The sequence below is a fragment of the Chinchilla lanigera genome, unplaced genomic scaffold (genome assembly GCF_000276665.1).
Source record: "Chinchilla lanigera isolate Chin_1 unplaced genomic scaffold, ChiLan1.0 scaffold00028, whole genome shotgun sequence".
Taxonomy (NCBI): Eukaryota; Metazoa; Chordata; class Mammalia; order Rodentia; family Chinchillidae; genus Chinchilla; species Chinchilla lanigera.
The window spans coordinates 9,720,539-9,745,050 of record NW_004955429.1 but is presented as its reverse complement, the minus strand read 5'-3'; the positions used below and the strand labels follow the sequence as shown (position 1 = coordinate 9,745,050).

Sequence of the window (24,512 nt, the reverse complement as noted above, 5' to 3'; positions counted from 1 at the left end):
CTACTTCCGGGTTGAGAAGGGTGAGCCCTGACAACTGGTCACTGGAGTTGGTCGTAGATCATGGAGGAACTTGATTAAACCAGCATCGGGGTAGGGAGAATAGGGTTAAGGGGAAAATGGGAAAGAAGAATTGCAGTGAGCAAAGGCAATGTTTTCTAAGCACTTTTTGTGTGTGTGCAAAAGAGCATAAAGAAATGGGTAAGAGCTGACAGAGGAAAGGGAGTCAAAGGCAGGTTTTCCTAGACAGGGTCCTGCTACACAAACCGAGGCTGGCTTCAAACATAATCCTCCGGCCTCAGCCATCCATGTGCTGGGATTACTGGCATCGACCACCCTGCCTGGAAGGTTTTCATGGGAAGAGAGAAATAATAGTATGTGTCTACGCTGATTTGAGTGGTTCTGTAGAAATCGTAAGTGGAGGGGAGGTCCACTCAAAGTTTCTACCAGGAATTTCCTGTACCAAAAAACTTCCTATGTACAATTTTTTTCACTCCTGTCATATTTTCTTCAACAATATATTGAGACAGTTTGATGATCTCAGTGCTTCCTGCCTGAAATCATTTTTTCAGCTTTCTGCCTACCCATTTCTATTCTCATGCTGGAAAGATAAAGACTTCTTTCCATAGAAGTCATATTAACATATAAAATCCTCATGTATTATTGTGAGTAAATACAAATTAAAGGCCTAGAAAACCTCCCAATACACACACACATTGTAATGTGATTATAAAGAGAAATTATTTTATGCATTAACTCTAGAGCCCCAAATAATATTAAAATTGACCAAATTTTAACTTTTAAAAAAAAATTGTGCTTTTCCGACCACATCAAAATTTTCAAATATTAAGTAGATGCTCTTGTATGGAATATAAACACCCATAATGCCACCATTTTAATGAATACTTTGCTAACAGCATTTGAATATGTTATTCTTAAAAATATATGCGGTGTCTCGTGTCTGTGCTCTAACCCTACAATTTGGTACTTTTTAGTAACTTCACTTTCTGTGCTGAATACTAGCAATGATTCTGAAGTGAAAGGTTCCTCAAAAGACCTTGAAATCCAGCCAGCTGCAGGTGGGGTGGCTGCGTTGGAGTCTTGCTAAGACTCCTGGCTCACCAAAAGGATGTTCATTTCCAAGGAAGAGGAACATTCAAATAGCTAGTTTCCTGACGTCCCTTGTTTGCCTAGTCTAGTTCTGCACTTTCCACTGTAGCTAAGTCATGAAAAAAATGTGTCACCATTTTGAGGTAGTCTGAGGAAAATTTCAGTGTTGCAGCCAAGTCTACAGAATAGCATAACATTAACAAATGTGAAATTATCCAAGTTTCCTTGGCCCCTCATTATACTTTCCTTGTACCTTTTGAAAAGATAAAAGCCGAAAAATGATGAAAGGGCATGGGGAAAGAGGAACGGAAGGAGGGAACACGCTCACGCACGAGTGTTCAAAGCTTAACTGAGAGTTTACCACTGGAAAGTCACCACAGTGGCTTATGACCATTAGAAACAGATATACATACACATATAACTGGTAGACAGGAAAAGGGACATTTTTTAATCAGAGAAACGTCAGTTGCATGTGGAGATTTATGCTAGCTTCTACACACTGTTACAGGGCACGAAACTTATTTAGATTACTGAAGGTTGACCTCCAACTCCACTGCTTGTTAGGTATGTCACTTCAGTCAAGTGACTCACTTTTTCTGTGCCTCAGTTTTCCCATCAGTGAAAATAGAGATGGAGATTCAATTAGGTCAGTGATGGTGAACCTTTCAGAGTTTTCAATGATACAAACTGCCCGCTGCGGCACACATGCCACAGGTTCACCTCCACTGAATTAGATAATACTTGCAAATCAGCACAAGGCCTACACTCATTGAAAGGTAATGGTCACAGTTATCACTCGTGTATCAAGCCTAATCTTCATAAGTTGCTTGTCCTAATCATTCACATAATGCAGAACAATGTCAAGAACATACTCCTTGGCCTCTAAGAGACGGTGTTAGATTTGGAAGGAATAAAGTCCAAGAACATTGTTTAAATCTCTGAAGACATGATATTTCCAATAATGTGGAGTTTACTGACAGCAAATTAAGCGCCACTCCTAATTAAGAAAATCAAACATGTGTAAGAATTTTTTCTGTTAGATGATAACATGTACATGCAGAAGTCTCAGATACATATTTCATGTGTGCTAGGATCTATTAGAGTAGGTAGAGTCTAAAAATATAATATGGGACCAGGGATATAGCTCAGTGGCACAAGTGCCTGCCTGGCAAGCACAAGATCCTCAGTTCCTGAGTTTGATTCCTGGTACAAAAAAATATACACACACACACACACACACACACACACATATTAGAGTATGTATAGAGAAGATAGTGTATTAGCATATATATTAAGGCTTATATAGAATACATATGTATATATAGAATACATATGGAGGGAGATAGGGTGGGAGGGAGACACCGACCCTTTGCAGTTTATCAAACATGCTAAGGATTTCTCGTCCTTGGGGCCTTGGTGTCTGCCACTCCCTCTGCCTGGATGTCTCTTTTCTCACCATATTTCAGGGTAAACTCTTTCCTTTTGTGCTCTGCGTTCCAACTTAATGTCATCTCCAACTCTCATTCCATCTCCTTTACTAAAATATCTTCCCTCCCACCATTGTTCTCTTAACCTCTGTCATCTCCAATAGCAATTATTTTTCTGCTAACTTAAAAAAATTCAGCCTCCACTAGAATATCAAGTTCAGCGGTAGAAATGAAGCCTCAGTCTTTTTCACAGCCACTTAGTTTACTCTTGTTAGATTTGTAGTTTCCAAGTAGCAAATACTCAGTAAATGCGTGTGATTTCTAGTTTGGGAGAGTCTTTTAATTGCAAATTTAATTTTTTCACCAGTGCATACTATAGCTACACACAGTTTATAAATTTTCCTATTCTCTCCTAAAAGTTGAGTCTACCATACTAGCTTATAAAGTTATACTACAGAGATGATGTTGTGAAGATTCATTACTGTCACCTCTGTTGTTACATATTCTGACATTTAGCCAAATGATATCCAATCACGTTTTAGACATTCATTATTGTTTTAATTTGAATAGCAATTACATGACATTTGCAAATGAAAGTAGACAATATTTGTGAAGACATGCCACATCTCAACACCTTACATCATTTTTTAATTTTTAGACTGTAGATAGCTCATTATCCATGAATAGTTTATGATCCTGTCTACAAAAAAAAAAAAAAAAAAAAAATTAAGCAAGGAACTGCAGTTAAGATTTCTGGATCAATTTAGATTGGTTCCCAGAACAAATGTTAAATCTTTTAAACTGTGAAAAAAGATGATGACAATATGGAAAAATGAAAGAATTATGCCCCCCTTAAAAGATACACCCCCTGGTCCTCATCCAGTTTGCTGTATTCTAAAAAAGTCTGGGGCTGGCCAGTATGGTAGTGGAATGTCATGGTAGGTCCAGGGAAAAGAGTTAGAGTCAAATCTACCATTGATTCCCATAGTCCTATGCATGAGGAGGTGGATTGGAGTCTTGAAGTTGAGGGAATGTAGTTTTGTGATTATCAGGGTGACCTTGGGATATTACTTGAGATCGACTGGGTTCAAGAGCATTGCTTTAGATATCATATCAAGATTTCCTGCCAAAATAAATGAAGGACACAATTGTGGATGCAAGTTGCCACTCTTATATAGGCTTATAACTTATGTCCTTTGGGCTTTTATGAGAACTCTCAAGAAAGCTAGTGCTGGTAATATATATGACTGTGAAACAACAGAGTACTACCAGAAAAGTAAACTTTACAAATACAAAAAAAAAAGTTAAAGGAAAAAAAAGTTAAAGGAGAAAGTTCATGCTTTGTTGCACAAAAATTTGACTTACAAGTACAAAAGTAAATTGAAGAGTAGATAAAAGCAGAAGTTAATCAGATTAAACTGTGTTTTCTTATAAGCAGAGAACTTGTATTTAGAATGAGAGTTCTGAGGATAAAATTGAAGATCTTGGGATGAACTCCTGACAGACATTAGGCTCGGGCTGATTTTGGAACTATACAATCAGCAACGTGAAGATTCAGAGGTAGAAAAAGAAATATGGATCATCAAAGACCAACTAACACATTTGCAGGAGCGGACAGATGAGGGGCACATCTTGTAATGAACCTGTTCGGGACTCACGGAAATGACGGCCAGCTGTTCCTGACCAAAGACTGCTTGAAGCACGATGACCCAGAAAGTCCATATGGTACCAAAGGCAAAAGCTTAATTAGAAATATCACTTCTAACTGCATAAATCCACACTCCCGGGAGGAAAGAGATTAATTGTGTGTGTTAGAAGGGTGACTTTCAAAAATGCACCAACTCTGGAGACTAAAATATTCTACTTAACAGTGACTATCTTGTGTAGGAGAATTTAAAGTGATGGCTTTTGGTGTCTCTCTCTTTGACAGTGGGTGCAGATACCTTCTATAATGAAAACTATTTTCTAAGTACAGTGTATAGTATACCATTACAGATACGAAGAATGAAAGGTAATCTCCTTTAATAAGCCAAAATCAGTTCATAGTCTTGTTATAAAATTGTCAGAGATTAGTAAATTGCTACAGATATTCAAAAGATCATTCCCAAAGTTAGTAAAGAGATTTAAAAAAAAAAAAAACCTGCTTAATTATTTAAACCTGGAAATCAGTTTCAGAGGTGATGACAAAATGTGAAAGCTACTACTGATCATTAGCAGAAGGGTTTTTAAATCTTATATTGATGAAAAGAGAATGAGATGGCACAGAATTGTGAGTGATGAACTGTTTCCCATTACTCACTTCCTGTCATTAAGGGGTTCTTAAATGACAGAAACTATGTCCTCACTGAAGTGTGACCTGAACCTTTAACAGGGTGATTGGGTTTTTTTTTTGTTTGTTTGTTTTGTTTTGTTTTGTTTTTCTCCGGTACCGGGAACCGAACTCACGACCTTGCGCTTGCCAGGCAGGTGCTTTTGCCGCTGAGCTAAATCCCCAGCCCCGTGATTGGGTTTTAAAGTCCAACTCTAATGACGATGGGTCCTGAGGCCTTTTGTGGAGAATAACTGCGCATCTTGGTCATTTTCCGTGATGCTACTTATTGCTCTAAAGAAGCTCTCTGGGAAGATTGGGGATCATGTACCACATGTGGCTGTGTTGCAAGACTCATTTGTCACTTTTAAATTTTGCTTGAACAAAAAAATTGCAATGCATCTGTATCCCCCAGACATTTTACACTCACTTCCTAACGGGATAAGTGATCGATTTAGTAACGTGTGTCACGATGTTAAATCTAGGTACAAGCTTGCACTCTTATTGTGAAGGCCCTACTTTATGCATTTTATAGCATTTAGATCATGAAGATTGGTATCAGCCTGGAGTCCAAAGGAGGGAAGAGAAAGAAAGGAGGGAAGGAAGGGAGGAAGGAAAGGAAGAAGGAAGGGAGGAGGGAAGGAAGGAAGGAAGGAGGGAAGGAAGGAAGGAAGGAAGGAAGGAAGGAAGGAAAGGAAGGAAGAGGGGAGGAAGGGAGGGAAAGATTTTCTTATTAACATCTTTCTTTTGTTTGCGTGAGACTTTACAAAATAATATCCCACCATAGTCAAGGTGCAGTTTCTTTTCTAATTTATGTCCAAGAAACCTGGGAGTGTGAATTTCTTCAAGAATGTATTTTAAAACTGTATTTCTGTCCTATAGGACATTAGTCTGTTTACTGCTCTCTTTCTTCCTCAAGCCCATTGTCACCCTATCTACAAGAAGCCTTCGGATTCAATTACAGTATTCTCTGAATCCTGACACAAGCAAATTAATCAACCAAGCTTTGAAATTTCTCCTTAAGTATTGTTGTAACAATCCACACAGTTACTTATTCTGCTGGCTTATTTCCAATGGTGGTTTCTCAGTTGGAGATGCAGTTCAAGGTCATTTGGGGCTCCATTAAACTCATTTCTTTCAAGAACTGTGATTACTTTAAGTCCTAATTAAATGGCCAGATCTCGCTTTGGCCTCTGGTTTGGAAAGTCTGTAGCAATAAAGGGCTGTACTATATACTATGCTGGGTGGGCGCTAGGTGATTTTTGCTGTCTGATGTTGTCTGTAATATTTATTATCTGTGAATTGCCTTCATAGCATGAGAGGTGCTTTCCGAGGCAGGTAATGGAAAGGGATTATTAAGTGAAAGGATTACGTACATGCTTTGTGTTTGAGAGAGCTCGTCTGAAACAGAAACCCAGAAAACCGGCCAGGTGCTGGTTAGGGGAGCGAAGGGACCTTTCCAGCTGTTTACACTTCGGATGTAAAATGGCATTTGACACAGAGGAACAGTGTGATGTGAGCATCTGCATAGGAAGGCTACATATGGAGCATGCCCAGTGCTGGGACTACGTCCTCCTCCCCTCCCCCCCTCCAGATCTCCAGAGATAAGGCTTGAACTTTGCACTTGCAAATGTCACTGCATACGTTTTTTCAGTTTGTTTGTCTTTTGGGTTTTTTGTGGGGGTTTTTTCACTAGGTTTTTTTTTTTTTAAGGTCCTCTTACAACTAATTTCCTTGAACCATTCAAAAGCAGGAAAGAGAACATTTAGCGTAATAAAATGCATTAAGTTTAGAACAGTTGCTGCTGCCTGCCTACGGCCTTTGAATGCACTTGGAGTGCGATTCTGAACGCCGCAGACAGCCTTCGAGGGCGTGCTTTCACCCTGGGCACGGGAGAACCCGAATCTCCTCGGATGGGAGCCTGCTGGGGCAAGGAGTGAGAGCCTCGCAGGCGGACAGGGACGGAGAAGAGGAGCTGACCTGGAGCATGGAGAGCAAAGGAGCTGGGATTTTCCAGGGCTCGGCGCGCGCTGAGACTCCGTGCCCGGGGCTGCAGCTGCGGAGGATAAAGGCGTTGTCTGGCTCATGAAGGCCACCTGGTTCAGGCTTCTGAAAAGAGCTAAGGGAGGAAGGCTGAAGAATTCCGATATCTGTGTAAGCGCCGGGGCTGGCGAGGCGGGGAGACGCTGTTTGCTTTGCTTTTCTGTTGCAGGGAGCACACAGGCAGGGAGGGTGGTTTGCTTGAGTTAATGCTCAGGGCTGCAAAGGAGGGAGCTAGGGAGATTCTTATCTTTTTTTTTTTTCTGAGCTCCTTTTCTTGCGTTGCCATGTATTGCCAGAGGCGATATCCCAGGCAGGTGTTTTCAGTAGACCGCTCTTATTGACTATCTACAGAAAGGTCTTTTGAAATGCGTCGCTGGAAGCGGGAGTGAAGGTAGCTAGCTGCCAGGGTCTCAGTTTTGTCTGAGAAGGTGGCAGGTGTATACAAAGGTACCAGAGGTTCTCAGGATTACAGTGGGAGTCGCCATGGAAGCGATATTTTGGAAAGTTCAAGTTTCTAACTCATGAGACTGACTTCTGTGTTTCTGGTTGGGCTTCATATTCGAGTTGCAAATATCCGCTTTAGCATGAATGAAGGTTGTTCTTGAAGCCACCCTTGAAACCCAGCAGTGGTGCCCTGCGGCTCTGCACTGCACCACCAAGCTGGTGGCATTGTAAAAGAACTCGTCCTGGCTTCCAGAAAGCTTAGTTTTTGGAATCTGAAGGTTGGGAAGGAATGGTAACGCGGTAGGGACCAGTACCCTAGTGAAAGGTCTGCAAAGCAAAGCCTGATTTTTTTTTTCGAGGTGGGTTGCTGCAACATGGATTCTGTTCCCCGCTTTTCAGGAATTTATAGCACAATCCAGGAAGCAAACTGCCACTTCAATCAGATTTTTCTCATGCAAACATCGTAGATTGGCTCAATTTTAAAAATACACACTCTTCTCTCCAGGGTTCGGCAGACTCCTACACCAGCCGTCCATCTGATTCCGATGTGTCTCTGGAGGAGGACCGCGAGGCAGTGCGCAGAGAGGCAGAGCGACAGGCGCAGGCCCAGTTGGACAAAGCAAAGGTAAGACCATCACTTCCTCAGATACCTTTCTTTCCAAGTTTTGCCCTGCCAGGGTGGATCACCTGTGGAGGTTCCTCCTGAAGCTCGTGTTTGCTGTAGGAGAGTGTCCCGGCGTGTGGTTTACAGTGGTAGGATTCATGGACTATATTTTCTCCTTTTGATAGGAAAGGAAGAATGATACGCAAACAATGGTCTCTCCTTTTTTAGAGGGGAGTTGTCTCTCTTTTTATGCTGTTGTATAATCCATGCAACTTGTTTCCATGGGTAAGTAGTTTATTTAGACCCACACAAAAAGAATCTAAGTATACAAAGAGGAGAAACTATATCATATATCAAAACATTTTACTTTTTTCCCAGTAAACCCATCTTTGTTTAAAAACACACACACACACTTTCTTCAAGCTAATATTTATTTTCTGTCTTGAGCAATCTTTCCCCCACATTTACTCCATAGATTTTTATATTTAAAAGATGTATTGTGTTAGGCTTTTAAAAAATAAAGCAACCAAGCATTTTATTGATTAAAACAGCTCCTCCCCTGGGAATATCTTCTTCTTCATCCATTATGACAAAGGGTGTATATATCTGTATAAGTGAAAATCAGATGTGAAATATAAAGAATTTACCTCAAGCTGCAGTTCATTTCCCTATGAAATGATGATTTGAATCGCTGGTTTGGATTCCTTTCCCCAGGCATTTGAATAACAGCTATTTTTGAAGCATAGATTGCTGTCCAAGTCTAAGGTACCTTAGTTTGTGTGATTCTCTGTAGCTTTTGAGTGAACATATTTTAACTCGGTGGTTGGTTTTCTTTTGAAAGAAAGATTATGGCTTTGAAAGAGTAAGTAGTGTGTTGAGCTTGCTAGGAAAATTAGGGTCGAATTGCAAGACTCCGCAACTCTGAGAGGAGTAAAGCTTGTGTGTGTTGCTATGGGAATGGTGGGGTGGAAGTTCTGGTTTCAATCCATGGCCAACCTTATGTAATATTCATGAGCTTGAGCACAGCTGCCAGAGTAGTTGACTGAGGAGCTTCCAGGAGACCCGGACTTCTACAAAGCAGTATTTCTCTATATCAGGACAATATTCTCACCTTGGCTGGCAGGGAAACCATCTCTAGGTCTGACAGGCCTAACTGTGAGGCAGCTACACTCACAGCTAGAGTTGGGAGGGTTTTGTGACAGCGGAAAAACTGATAAAGCAAGGTGTGGCCCAGTTGCCATCAACCCATCTGCTCCACCAAAAGGAGCCATTTGAAATGCTACGATGTTGAATTTAAATAATAATATTCAATCACTAACATTTGGTCAGTTGCTCTGCCTTGGCACTGTAGCTAATATATGTTGGAAATGAAAATCCAAATTCTACTTCCTATGTTTTGCATCTGGGTATAAAGAAAAATCAAGGGGGGGAGAAAATAACAGTTTATGGTCCAGAAATAAGGTTGTTCCATATGCAGCTAATTATTCATGTAATTTTCACAAACCAAAATTAAACAGTTTCTCAGATTCATATGCCATCATCATGTGACCCAATGCAACGAAGGTTTGGTTTTGAGAATCTGTAATTATCTCATTGGGCCATTTTTGTCTATGACTGCATGCTAGAGATCTTGAATTAAATGGCATAGCTACAGAGAACTTTTAGATCCTTCAACATAGCATGAATCAAAATGTTGATCTTAATCAACCAGGTACATGTCACTTGTCACACTGCCTTAGAAGTCTCTAGTTACAAATGATGTGGAAGTTGAGGGGAAAAGAGAGAATTTAAAACAAAGGTAAAATAATTGAAATACAGTTAATGAAAATAATTCTTTTACATCCATTTTTCTTTAAAATTAGTTAAAAATCTTTATGTATTTAAGTTGCTCTGGGGTGAGAATTTGAACATAGTATGAGAGAAGATAAAAGGACCAGGGTATAAGTTAACTTTTCTGGGGCTAGGGATATAGCTCAATGGTATAACTGCCTGCCTGGCAAGCGCAAGATACTGAGTTCAATTCCTGGTACAAAAACAAAAAAGTTAATTTATTAAAATCACAGTTTAGTACATTTGATTTATTAATCCTAATATCCGGGGCTGGGGATTTAGTCAGCAGCAAAGCACCTGCCTGGCAAGCCCAAGGTCATGAGTTCTATTCCTGGTACCAGAAGAAAAACAAACAGCAACCACAAAAAAAAACCTAATATCCTTGAAGAAAGACAGCAAAGAAACAGTTTAGATATCTAGGTCTTCATTAGGTTATTTGTATCTGTTCCCTTACCCATAGGTATATCATCTTGCCTTGGTGGAACTTATTTCAAACTGAAACCTTAACAATTAAAAATATATGAATTTGTTATGTAACTTTAAGTAGTCTAAATACTTTGCATGCCCACTTTGGAAGAATGTAATGTTCTCTGCATTGATTTGGTTACATCTCTCCCATAGAAAGGCTCTACAAGTTGGTATTTGTACAAGCCCCATAGACCCCACATCTTTAGTCTTTGTAGAAGCCTGGAAAAAAGCTCAGCTGAGATTTCAGAGCCTGGTCCTATATAAAGATGAACTACATTATCCACTAATTGCCTTAATCAGACCTCTGTGATATCAGGTAATTGGCAAGTAGTAGAACTAGAGACACTGCCTTTGGATATTAAGTGACCTACAAAAGATTATATAACGAGGCACCCCATGCTACCTATAATCCCAGTGCTCATCCCAGTTCATTGTGGTTTCTCTTAAACTAGCACAGTCTACAATGAACAGATTTTATAGTAATTTTGAGGCAAATAAAGATCAACTGATATGATCTTGTTTTGTAACTTGATACTTTCTGATCTAAAATTTGTATTTTGATCTTGCTCTGTTTGGGTACTCTGAAAATCCTGCCCTGTTTTCATTGATGGTCTTCGATACTGCTTTAAAGATAAGTAATATGTGATTTATTTTTATAATGATCTGTTCTTTAAAAGTAACTTTACTGAGCTGTAATTCCCTTGTTCAAAGTAAGTAATTCAGTGGGGTTTCTTTAATATATGCAGAATTGTTATATAATCATAGCTACAATCATTTTAGGACATTTTTATTGGCCCCAAAAGAAATCCCAAACCCACTAGCCACCACTCCCATTTATCCAAACCCTCTCACCCCTGGAGAACCACTGATTAACTTTGTCTCTAGATTTATCTATTCTGGACATTGTACATAAAAGAGATCATATAATAGGTGTTCTGTGACTGGCTACTTTTAATTACACAGTGTTTCTAATGTGTTCATACTACAGCATATATCAGTAATTTGTTTTATTGCTGGATAATATTCTGCTGTGTAGCCAGGGGTGGTGCTACATGCCTGTAATCCTAGCCCTTGGGAGGCTGAAGCAGGAAGGTCATTGTGAGTTCAAAGCCAGCCTAGGTTACAGAATGCGTTCAAAGGCAGCCTGAACTAGTGAGAATCTGTCTCAAAAAAAGAAAAAATGCCACACAGTATGTATTCCGTTGTGGACCAGGCTGTGTAAGGGTTAACTTGCTGACCACATTGCTCTCTTGCTGTGTTGGAAAAAGCTCATATTCACAGCCTCTGAAGGCCAAAAACCACAGCAGAGGACAGTTGGCTTTCACTCCTATTCCAGGGCAATAACCACCAACCTTAGAGATAAGACTTCTCTTCACTGGCAAGATTTACTGCCTAGAATGTCTTTGTCCCACACCACCCTGAATTGTTAAGGATCCATTAAATACAGTCCAGAGAAGTCCTTGTCTTAGCTCCAAGAGTTCTGACCTTCCTAGATCACCCCCCTAAATCATATTTCATTTTGCCTTTATTTAATCCTTTTTCATACATTCGTCTGTAAGATCAGAAGTCTGGCCAGTTCTTGGTAGTGTTCCACATTTTATTTATATACTTATCAACTAGTGAACATTTAGGTAGTTTCTGATTTTTTTAGGTGCTGTGAATAATGCTTTATGTGCATTTGTGCACAAATTTTTCACAAACATACATTTTCGTTTCTCATGGGTATACAACTAGGAGTGAAATTACTGGGTCGTGTGATCTTCTTCTTTTTAATGGAAAAAATAATTCTTTTTTATCATCTTCTCAAAAAGAATGCTTCTTTCCTGCCCTATGTACACAGATTGTGAGTTTAGAAATCTGGATGTGATAGGGATTAAAACAGAGCTATTATATGTTCAGTGTGAAAATCTTAGCAAGGGGATTAACATTAAATTTTGAGGTCATTGTTCTCATGGTTAAATGTCTACTCTATGAAAGAAACTGTACCAGGCATAATTGGTGTAAGAAGTAGTGCAGGGCCAGGAACACAGAGAAGAAATGGGCAGATCTTTTGTCTACATGTGGAACCTTCCAGAAAAATGTTTGTTTTTCAAGATCTTGCTAGAAATGTCTTTATTCTCACATTTAATTACTAGTTTGGCTGGGTATAATTTTCAAGAACAAAACCACATTTTCTCTTAGACTTGTAAAGATATTCTGTATGTTTTGCCTTTAAATATGACTTTTTTTTTTATAATTCTCTCTAGTATCTTGTGAGATGTTCTTTCTTTGGTATTTTGACATTTTGACATGTATACCTTGGTGTCAACCTTTTGATTAACTGCCCTTGGGTACTCATACATTCATTGTGAAATGCTGGTCATTTCCATTGTAGAAATTATCTTTTTTGCTTCAATAATTTCTTCACCTATGTTTTTTTTTTTTTTTTCCTGGTTCTCTAGTTTGTCAGATGTTTGATTGCAGAGTTCTATAACCATTTTCCTCCTTTTTTTCCTGAGTTTTTTCAACTGATCTTCTGACGCAGCTATTGAAAATTTTTATTTCTGTCAAAATGCCTAGTTTCCAAAAGCTAGAAAACTGTTTCAATGAAGTTAGCTAAATGCTTGCTAATTTCCAACAGTGTGGAGTTGTTTATTGTTCAAAGACCCATTACCTTAGATTGCATTTTCATATTCATAAGAAAAAGTGTGGGAAAGCCTCCTGGACATAAATTGGTCTTCTGCATTAATTCATGACTGGTAAGTTCAGTCACATGCACTAGCACTGTCTTCTCTCCCCTCCCTGCCCGTGTTAGTGGGGAATAATAGTAATATCAACAGTAGCAAGAACACAGAATGCCTGATCATTGCTGCTTACAATTTGAAAGATATCTGAAAAAGCAAAGCTCTGTGTCTTTATAGCATTTTAACATACTATAGGGTGGTTATGATTATACGGTACATACATCATTGATCCTTACTTCAATGGCAAAAGCCTCACCTGTTAGTGAAGAAATGAGAAAAATCCTCTCACTTTTGCTTCAAATTCTTATCTTAGTGGCTTAAAGTTTAATTTACAATTATTTGCCAGGCATCTTTGGCCAACTGGCACGTGGCTTCAGTGTTCTCTTCTGTATCTTATCTTCTGTTCCAACTTGCTGGTTGGGGCTCCTTCCCGCGGTGGTCTCTGGGTTATCTCGCGAGAACACTAGCTTCTGTGAAGTCTGGAGCTAGGCGAGGAGGCAATAAGGAAGAGAACTGCGGAGGCTGTGGATATGGAGTATGGGGGGAGGGGCATTTCCTGCCAACAATCTGCTACGCTCGTCTTTTTCTGCCTTACCTCTTCGGAAGCAGAAATGTGTCCGTGCCTTGTAACAACTCCCTCATCCCTTCCATCCTATATTTGTCCCTACTACTGTTCATCTTATCACCCCAGCTTTCTCTTCCTGCTCGCAATTCCTTTCTTCCCTTCCCCTCTTACCCTTTAACGCTTTGAAACTGATTTCTGTCTTTCTCTTTCTCCTTACTGATGGTCTCAAATGACTTTCCAGTCACCAAGTCCACTGATCTTTAACTAGGCTTTTCCTGGACTTTTCTGCAAGCAACACCCTTGTTTTCCTTCTTCCATTCTGTCTCAAAAGTTACAACACACAGCCTCCCTCCGCTACCACTCTGGCGGTTCCTTTCCAGTTTTTCTGCATCAGTTCCCTCCACTGAATATAGAAACCCATCAACCAAATGTATGGGCCGGCCCTTCTGGCATCTACTGCTACGGCATAGGTCTCGTTTTCACAGTGGACTTTGCAGAACCCTTGGGGCTCCATGGATTTCTCAAAGCGGCCGCAGAGGCAGTGGGGACCCAGCAGGTTGTGATCTGAGCATCGCACCAGGCATTCAGTCTGCAGCCACCTCTCCATTCACATTATAGATTGGGAGTTCCATTTAAATTTTTCTTCGAATGTAGGATTTCAGTTCCAAAGTGAGTTTCGAACCACTGCCATCTTGGCCTTTCTTGTTTCATCCTTTTCAAAACTTCAGTTTGCACTACAAGTCTGCACTTCAGTTTACTCTCTCTAGTGTTAGTATCCCGGGTCTGCCACCAAGTCAGAATGGAGCGCCCCATCTTGTCTTGTGAACCCTTTCATCTCTGAGTATTCTCTTTCCATCAGTGTGACCTCCACCCTCCCACGAAAAGCCCAAGCCCAGGGCCCAGCACATTTTTTGTTGTTGTGTTGTTAAAAGATCAGATAAAACTTTTTAAGTGTCACAGGTCCCATGATCTCTGTCACAGCTCAACTCAGTGAAACATGGATTGGAATTCCATCTCCGCCATGGGTGGCACCCTGACCTCTTGGTAAATTAAATGGCAAGCTCAGTATCACCATTTATAAAAGGAAGTTCTGCTTCTCAGGTTGCAGTGATTACTGAGTGAGCTGGTACATGTCAAGTACAGGGTTCTGGAGCCTTTTCCCCCTGCCCTGGCCTCTTGTATTGGACACAGGCAACTGGAATAGTGGTTCCTTCTCTCAAGGATTTCAGGTTCTAATGGGAAGTCTGCATAAGAAGTAATAATACTAATGCTTTTGTCTGCCTTGGGCTAAGGTTGCTGTGTGCCTTTTGATGTTGTCACTTATCCTGTTAGTATTATTTTTATAGTCATACCTTAGTTACTTGACTGCTTTCACACTCATCAGAGTTGGAACTCCATTCATTTTGACCCCTGAATGTTGTCCCCTAAACTCGTTTGTTCAGTTCTTCACAATGGAAGCTAGAAGTTGTCTGTGTTCATCACCTCGTAGCTACCTACCCTTTCCAACCAAAACAACTTTTTGGAACTTGTCATTTTACGTACTTGCCATGCCTTCTGGAATAAATTAATGACAGGTACAGAGGTACTGCTGTAGTTTAGTGCTAAGTTATGGAGGGCAGAGTTGTCATGCCCCGTGTCTGCAGAGTGAGTGGAGTGTGGCTGACACTGTCACTCTCATCTGATCACACAGTGGCTCACTGTGGCCAGTCACATCGCATCCCGTCCATCCTATGACTAAGGCATGTGTCCTGTCTCTTACACGCTGAGCCCTCGGACAGTAAGATGTACACTGTACTTAGTCACATCAGAATCGATTCCTTCCCCAGTTATCAAGAGTGATTAATACTCTCTTGCTCTTCTGTTGGGTACTTTTCTGAGTAACACCTGATCATTTTGGAGATAAAATCCTATATGGCTCCTTATTTCTTTAGGATTTATTTTGGCACTCTATCTATGAGTAAGTTTTAAATTTCTTATGGTTAGGAGTCACACATTTTCAAAAGAACTTGATACTCTATAATTCAACAGTCTTTTACAGTGCATTTATGGTGTTTATTAATGGAAGTTCAAGAGAGCTGATATTAGCCCACATTTAAAACTGAACTCTTGTTTAAGAATCCTTATAAGGGCTGTTAACATAATACAGACTTCTGGCTATTTCAAACCCATACATGGATTGGGGAAGGATTATTATAAACTTTGCTGCTTAACGCATTTTCTGTTTCTTTCTCTCTACCCCTCTGTCTCTCTCTTTCTCTCTCTCTCAGGGCTATAACTGAAAAATCTTTGTTGTATCACTGTAAACATAGCTATAAATATGTAATTCTTGCTTTCCTGTTTCTCCACCAGATATGAACAGGAAACAACACAAACATTTTAGGTGAAATTTAAAATAGTCAACTTTTATTTGTCCTGATTTGCAACAGCTAAATAAACAATTTTGCAACTGGGATAGAGTAGAATCTATTCAGCTAAGAAACATTGGATGAGTAGTCTTGTGCTATTAGGTAGGAGTTAGAGAAAGAGCAATCTTAGACGTGTTTTTTCCCTCAACAAGCTCATGGAATAATGGCAACACGGGAGATGTGTGTCAGTGGCCTGAGTAATGTGATCAGCGTTAGGTGAACAGTCTGGGAGGCAAATGCCACAGGAATGGCAAGCAGGTGGACCGCAGGACCAGGGGATAAGGGAAGCTCCAAGGGAGATTTGGACTGTAGCTGTTCGTTGAGTGCCACGTGACTGCCTTGGTAGGGGCAGCACCTTCGCTAACCAGCAATGCACTTCTGTAAGGTAAGCAGAACATTTAATACCCAAAGGGTCTAACAAAGACTGCTATTTTAGTTTAATTTTATTTGAAATCTCTCTTTAATTCTCAATTTATATTAGAATAACCACACGGACGTGTTCTTTAAACCCTCTGAGGAATTTTAAGCACACAGTTCAGTAGTGTCAACTAGACCTATAAAACATTATACATTCAGATTATGGATAAAAACTAGTCACTTTGATACTTCCCAAACTGTTTAAGGTGTTGTTAGATTGAAGAAAATACTTCTCTAGGTTAGAGTCAGCTCCTGATATGCTGTCTGTGAAGCAGGCTTCCTCCTGTTGCTCTGTCTGTAAAATTCACTGATGGATTTTTGCTTTCTTTGTTTTTGGACCATTCTATGGCCATGTTGACTGATTTTATCAATCTGTCAGTGGCCATTGAGGCTGTTTCTATCTCTTGACTATTGTGAATAATGCTGTAAAATACCTTTTTGCATCTCAGATTTTTTTTCAATGAGCCTGTTGAGCTGTGCCGCCCAGAGGTTGCAGTGATAGCTTGTGTTTGTATAGCATCTCAGTGGTTTTTGTGTGTCTGTGTAGTAATGGGGATCAAACTCGGGACCTTGTGCTTGCCAGGCAGGCACTTGTGCCATGGAGCTATAACCCCAGCCCGAATCTCAGTGTTTGAACTTCCGCTGTGTAACTAACTTCTCTTGGCCCAGGCAGCTCCTCACTGAGGAAGGAAGGAAAGAGATTTATGGATGAGGAAATTGATGGTGGGTATTGAAGCATCTTGCTCAACATCACTGGACTCCTAAGTAACAGAAACAAGGACAAGGACCCAAGTTTCTGTTCCAAGGGCTTTTGTTCTTGTTCTTTCGTCTCATCAGTGAGCCCCTTTTAGAAAGACGTAAACTACAAATGCATTACTGTTGTCTCTTTCTTCCTCTGAAGGGAATAAAGGAAAAAGCATTTTTTTCTTTGACTATAAAGCAATGATCAAATAGGGCAACTACCAACACAATTTTAAAAGTAACAATACTGCCTGTGCTTTTATTTTTGTATTTAGTATTGATAGCACCAGTAGGGCTCATGGGTAAAATATTAATTTTTTTTTTGCCTTTTAAGTTTAGTGTACAGTCTTTACTGATTTGTAGTAAGTCCATTTTTACATTTTCACATTACATAAAGAAAACATCTGGAACTAAAATTTCTCAAATTTATTAGATTAGTTCAAGGAAGAGGTTCTAGGATGTATGTATACTGTTCTTGATTAAACAGAGGCATAAACTGTTTAATCCAGAACAGTATACACACATATTCTAACATTCTAAACTGTTGGAATAGAGACTCTTCCTGCAGAGAAATGGAAAAAATAATCAAATATATTGTACGAAAAATGCTGAAAAACAGTTTCAGTTGGGCAGGAGAGAAAAGATTGAAATTGCAATGAAATGATTTGAGAAAAGTTCAGCAAGTGGCATCTTGGGGAAAAAAAGATGAAAGAAATGGTATAAACACTAAAGCTAAGAAAAATGTGAAGTTATATTTTATAACTGAATAGAGAGGGATGTAAAAATTTTATATAGGAGGAGCAGGGCACTGCTTTCGTGATGTTTGTAGAAGAAATTTATGTGGCTTAAGTTTGTTTTTTCTTTTATTTAAAGCCTATTTTTAGAAAGGAAAATGAATCATACAATTAGCTATTGAAGTTGTTTGTGTCCTAGTGATTTTCTACTGAGAGGTTTTTGTACTGACATTTATTTGCAAGATTAACACCCACCCCTTAAAAAAGCGTCAGTTCTTGAATATTTGAGGCCAAAACCATACTCATCACCTGCTCCGTAGAGAGGGAAGGAAGCTAACTGGTCAGGAATGTAGACAGTCTAGTAGTCAGTCTTCTAGTTTTCCTCTCTGGGTTTTATTTTATGTCATTTTTGTCAGTGCTGGGAATGGAACCCAGGGCCTCACACAAGCTAGGTAGTCACTCTCCCACTGAACTACATCTGCTCCCCAGGTTTTAAACAACTAACTATTCCTTTGTCTCCTTAGAGGAACTATAGTCACCCTAGAATGAAATATTTATTGGATCAATTGTAACCTTACATTCAAGTCAGCCTACATTCATTAGAGAGGAGAGTTAAGTTACAAGTTCTTTTACAAGGAACCCAGTGTCACACACATTCAGCAGAAGCAAAGGAGGTCCTGTCTATGATAAATGGAAGGAGAAAGTCACGTAGTCAGATTAGACCTAGTACTACTTGCTTCTCCTCTGAGGATAACTACTTGCTTTTCAATTTTGTGATTTTTAATAGTCTGAAGCATAAAGTAGGTCATATAATAGATGCACATGATGGCGTATAGAACTTCTTTGAATAAAGGTCTCCACATGCTGTATTAATACATTATTCACTCAACAGACTTGCACAGGTCACCTGCCTTATGGAATATGAGAGGGGATATAAATGTTTAAGCCTTGATCTCTCATCTAGGGGGACATTTGAATAACAACATTATGGTAACTTATAGCACTGTCCTGTTCAACTCCTGTCTTTAAAATGAGAGAGAGAAGCAGGTCACACTGTTATCCATGTCATGTCACACAGCCACTGTGAACTGTGTGTTGAAGTTTAGGAGCCGTTGTATATTTACTGTCCATTTGCCACATGGTCTATCTCTAAGGTAGGATTTCAAGGGTGACAGTGGACTGAGTGCCCTCTCCCCCAAACAATCAAAGTCTGAGAAAGGGATATATTCACATATATCTTAAATGTTTTATTTAAGCTCAATACATTAATAAATGTATAGGTCAGCAGTCATCTTTTGGTATAAAACCAAGACCTATTCTTGGAGCATGAGCCTATGCATTGGTCAGAATTCTCCAGAAAACAGTCCATGGGAGATACAGATAAAGACAGAGGTGTGGAGATTTATGGGAGTTTGGAGCACATGACTGTAGAAGCTGAGAAGTCCCACAGTCGACCATCTTTAAGCTGTGGGCCTAGGGAATCTGGTGTTATAATCCCAGTGAGAATTCTGAGGCCAGAGAACCAGTGAATGATATCAATCTCAGTCCAAAGTCAGGAAAACCTGATGTCTTCACTCAGCTCAAGTAGCCAGGCAGAACACAAAAGGGGCCCGTTCTTTCTTCCTTCCTCCACCTTTTGCTCTGGGCACCCTAGGGTGCAGTCAAGTTGTCCCAAAATTAAGCCTCATAGTCTGCTAATTGAAATTTCACCCATATCTAGGTATCCATCTTTAGTATAGAATTTAGTTTGTTGTTTCATTTCATTTTGATCCTATTCATAGGGTTGAAATCCAGGAAATCCAAGAAATGCTGAAAATGGTTTTTTGGTTTTTTTTTTTTTTAACACAGTCATGTTTATACCTCAGAAATGATACTTTAAATTTCTCCTAAATTTTCTAGGAAATTTGCCAAATATGAATCATTTGTTTTTATGAATATTTGTTAATATTATGCTTTTGACTCAAGTCTTGATAAAATACAAAAGTAGGAGATGTATCTTTGTAAGGGATGAGTTGGAATAATTTTTTTTTCCTAGAAATTCATATGTGTGTAAATTGTCTTGGTATTAATAATGATTTCATCAACTCTGTTGACTCGGGTCCAAGGAAACCTAGCAGTGTGAATTAGAAAAATAGGTACTTGATAATCTTAGCCCTTAGAATAAGTCTTCATACTTCCCTGAAACATATGTGCTATTACCTTGTATGAAAAATATTTTTTTTGTAATATCAATATGGCACAATTTTTAAAGGACTTTAAAAAACAGTAGTTTCTTATCCTTTTCCTAACTCATGAATGCTCTTGAAATCTGTAAACCTTCTTCAGGGAAATGATCAGTTTATGTACATATAGATTGAGTGTATTTCCAGAATTATTTTCTCAGTCACCAGAAATAAATGTATAATACCCTGAGAGTATCCATAGTAGAAGAAACCCTCATTAATAACCCCACTTACTCAGTTAGAATGGCTGATGCTGAAGAACTGTGTGCCATTGCCCTGTACACACAGAGTGTTTTCCTTTGCTTCCAGCTACTTGAGATTACCACATGAATTTTCAGATTACCACATGAATTTTCTGGATTTAGCTATAGTATCTACTGTATAGGCCAAAGTTAGGCAAATATACAGTATTCTGAATACTTGCATGAGCTGTTAAGCGTGTTCTAGTTTAGACAGCTGTTAGTGAGAAGCCATTTCAATGTTTTGTTTTAAGATCTTTTAATAGTCTGTATAAAAGTGAAACAGACTGAAGCATCCTTTCAAGTTTAGCCCCTAGTGGGAGCTGCGGTTTTGCCTGGCCTATTGCCTGATGATTTTCTAGTCTTTGGGTTTCTGAGACGCTTTATCTGTGTTAACTCTCGTAAAATATAATTGACTTAGTTATCCTGCTTATTCTTGCCTAGGTTATCTATTTGGTTTAGAGACATAGAACACCAGTTAGCTGTACAGAGATTTTGCCTGTAGGTCACAGGAGGATAAGGCTGTCTATAACCCAGAAATATTCTGTGTCTTACTTTTCTCTCATTGCTGAAACAAAATACCTGAAACCCAAAATTAAGCAAGGAAAGGTTTGTGTAGCTCACAGTTTGTGGAGGTTTTCGTCTGTAATTAGCTGGCTCCAAGGCAGGGTAGCATGGCAGAGGGGCAACAATTTATGACAGAGGAAGATAGCAAAAGCAACAAGAGCAAAAAGAGCAGGTCTCTTTTCCTGCAGGCTACCTGCCCTGGGGCAAGTGTAGCACTCACACCATGTTCCCTTGCTGAGTCACTTAGTTAAACTTCTAAACTTCTCAAGTTGACACAATGTATCAACCATTTCAACATCCTCCGCCATAAACAGCAGCCCTAAGGCATGTTCTCTACACCCAGATAAAGAACTGCTGAGTTACTTAGTTAAGCTTCTAAACTTCTCAAATTGGCACACTGAATCAACCATTACATTCTGCCATCTTTATGGCTTCTTTAAAATATAAAGTTTTGTCACAAAAGGGATTTTTTCAGCTTAAAAGTTAAAGGTTCCACCAACAGAACCCCTGCCATTCAGTGTGTGTGCTGGTCTAGTGTGGTCTATCATTCTGTTCCCCCAGCCCTCCATCTCTCCACATGTCACCTCCCATCCCCAGAACAACTTCGTGATTCTTCTCTCTCAACCTCATCTGATACCACATTGGGTTATTCGTTTCTGTCCCTGAACACACACAACTTGGAGCAACTTGGACTGAGACCAGTCCAGTTGACACGTAAAATTTAATTCCTTTGTAGATGCATTCCTTTATGGTCTGAAGGAATCCATGGTCTCCTGAGAGATGATGGAATGTGTGAATGGAATTCTAATACTTTGCATGTAATCATATGGTGCCATCTTTGTGTTACAACTTTTCAAATGAGGTTATGTCTTCTCTTTACTACTACATGTGATCTCAGGGAGAGAATCAGGATGCACTGTTCAATTTTATCTCCTTCCTGCCCCAGTGCATTGAGTGAGATATAGAATGGGGTTTTGGTTGCTTTAATGCATTTTTTAGGGAAAGATCATTACTGAGTAGTGTTGGGTAGAGGTAACAGGAGGAGGTTTTTTAGAAAACTTTGTTATACTCACATCCAAGGCATGGAGTGAGGGAAAACAAAGCAGGAACCACACTGAGCACAGGTGGGCCTTGTCCTGAGGAAAAAGTATGTCTATTGGTGGCCAGATTCCAGGCTAGCAGCTGCTAGGGCTTTCTGTTGGCTTCCATAGGCAACATTCTAGCCCATTTTCTGAGGTACTATCTTGTTATATAATAATGAGATTATAAACAAATTGGGCATTGTTCCAGTAGAGTGAGATCTATATATAATATCTATATCACGTGCATTCCATAAACAAATGTCCTAAATTGTTGGTCCATGTGAAGTTTGATTATTATCATATTTGAAATAATTATAGAAAAAAGATGGTGATATAAAGAACTCAACTGTAAGACATAAAAATGTCTACTGTACCAAGTAGAGACTACTGCACCATTCAATTTGCTTTTGTAACATGGAACACAGCTGAAGAAAAATTATAGTTATCAGACTCCATGACTATTGGAAAGAGTGGGTTTTTTTCTTACATATTACTAAATATGCTATTGTTGAAGACTGGAATGCATTAGCAACATTTTTCTGTAGGTGTTGACCATAAATATATTATCATATAATTAAAATGTGTTAAAAATACAGTGTCAGCTTGACTTCTCAATTATATTTAGTAAGTGAAGTAATGCCTAAAGGAGTATTCATAATGGTAAGGTAGAAATCCTTGTTTGCGGTCTGGGGATACAGTTCAGCAGCACAAACACCTGCCTGGCAAGGCCCTGGACGAGTGGCCCACGGCAGGGTCACCGGAAGTGCAGAGAGAGGCAGGACCCCTGGAGGAGGTAAATCCTTCCAGGTCACTGCCCTGGGTCTCCCTCTTCTGATCAGGCCCCACCTCCTAACTGCAAGTCAGATATAAGCACCCATGAGCCAGTCACCTTTGAAATGCCCCACCTATGAGAGCATGTAGCTCTTGGGAGCCATCTAAATATAAACCATGACAGTTCTCTTTCCTGACTTCCTCCTTTTTGTTCAACATTGTGTGGAATTTATCCTTGTTGATTTGTCACAGTAGTTTACATTTACGAAAATGTGATAATCCAGTATAAGACATTCCAAAATGGATTTATATTCCTGCCAATGTACATTTGCATTTCCATGATTATTTATAATATTGACTACTTTTGTGTATTTTGTTTTGTTTTGTTTTATTCTCTTGTGAAATGGTTGTGTGTAGCTTTGAACTAATTTTCAATTCAGTTGTCTTTTTCTATGATTTTATAAGAGCTTTTATATACTATCTCATGATTTTGTTGTTTGTATTGCTGAAAGGCTTTGATTTGCAGACTACCCTAAGTTCATAAAGAATTGTTTCTAATTGTTTTATAATTTTGTCTTCTGTATTTAGTTCCTTGATCTCTTCGAAATTAGTTTTTATATATGGAATGAGATAGGGATCTAATTTCACATAGAGCACTTCCTTATTCCAGAACATGGTTTTACTAGCTTGTTCCCTCTTCCCAGTCTGAAATGCCTCTTAAGTTATAAATCACTTTCCTACCTATGATTACTTTCTGGAATATTTTTCCAATGTGAATGCTGTATCACCTTGATGGCCATATTTTTAAAATACGTACTGACATGGTTTGGACATGTCAACCCATGATGTTCTTCAGGACAGAATTGATAGTTCTTGAATCTTTCTCTTCCACTTAAATTTTAGATATCATTCATGAAGTTCAACAGAAAAAAAGAAAATACATAAACATAATCGGGTGAGATTTTGTTTGGCATTGCTTTTAAGTTTAAATATCAACATGGAGGAAATGTCTGTTATAATACTGAGTCATCTTATTGATGATTATAAAATATATATTAATTTAGTTCTTGAATGTCTTACCATTTTTCATATAAAATTGTGGCTCATTTATAGAGAACTTGCCTGATACATGCAAGGCCATTGGTTCCATCCTCAGCACCACATGGAGAAAAAAAAGTCATGCGTATACTTTTTAGGTTTGTTCTTAGATATCTTATTTTTTCATTGTTATATGATCTACCCATTTAACCTTTTCTTTGTAAAATTATAGTTTTTCTTTGCTAAGGTATGGAAATATAGTTGATTTTTGTCTGAAAGACATTGCATTCCTCAATCTTTCTAGTCTTACTAAATGCTTAAAATCTTTGCATAGATTCTTGACTTTGCTCTCAGACATAGATAGGGCATTCATAACATGTGAATAATGAAAATCCAATCTTTTTTTACTACTACATGTTTTCAGTACATAATCATTTACACTCATCATGGGGAGTTTGTACAGAGACATAATACATCTCAATTCTTTTTATGTAAATGTTCAATTTTATCTCAACTTATAGCACTGGGTAGTCTCCATTGCAGTGCTGCTATGCATGATAACAGTGGACATTCTTGTTTCAGTGGGTCTTCAAAAAAGAATGATTTCTTTTTATAATTTAGTATAATATTTAATTAGAGCTTCCTATATAAAGAGTTTATCATTGTAAGGAGGTTTTCTTCTATTTCTGGTTTGCTGGATATTTTTCCAAAAAAATTATGAATCCATATTGAATTTTGGCAGATAACTCTTTTCTCACCTTTTATTTTATTTTATTT

At 38.9% G+C, this 24,512-nt stretch overlaps 1 protein-coding gene and 1 long non-coding RNA gene across 4 annotated transcripts in view; one reads left to right on the top strand and one right to left on the bottom strand.

The window, feature by feature from the left end:
* LOC106148814 overlaps positions 1 to 6,928 on the bottom strand; it is a 32,840-nt gene extending 25,912 nt beyond the window's left edge. Inside the window, exon 1 of the long non-coding RNA XR_001234505.1 lies at positions 6,823 to 6,928. This is a non-coding gene — a long non-coding RNA (uncharacterized LOC106148814). The remainder of the gene's footprint in view (positions 1 to 6,822) is intronic.
* The window catches only part of Cacnb2 (calcium channel, voltage-dependent, beta 2 subunit), a gene marked incomplete at its 5' end in the record, with an annotated part of 323,451 nt that overhangs the window by 221,125 nt on the left and 77,814 nt on the right, over positions 1 to 24,512 (top strand). For all 3 annotated transcript variants that reach the window (XM_013515437.1, XM_013515438.1, XM_013515436.1), the window contains 1 exon segment: positions 7,835 to 7,954. In XM_013515437.1, the coding sequence (XP_013370891.1) occupies positions 7,835 to 7,954 (120 nt within the window).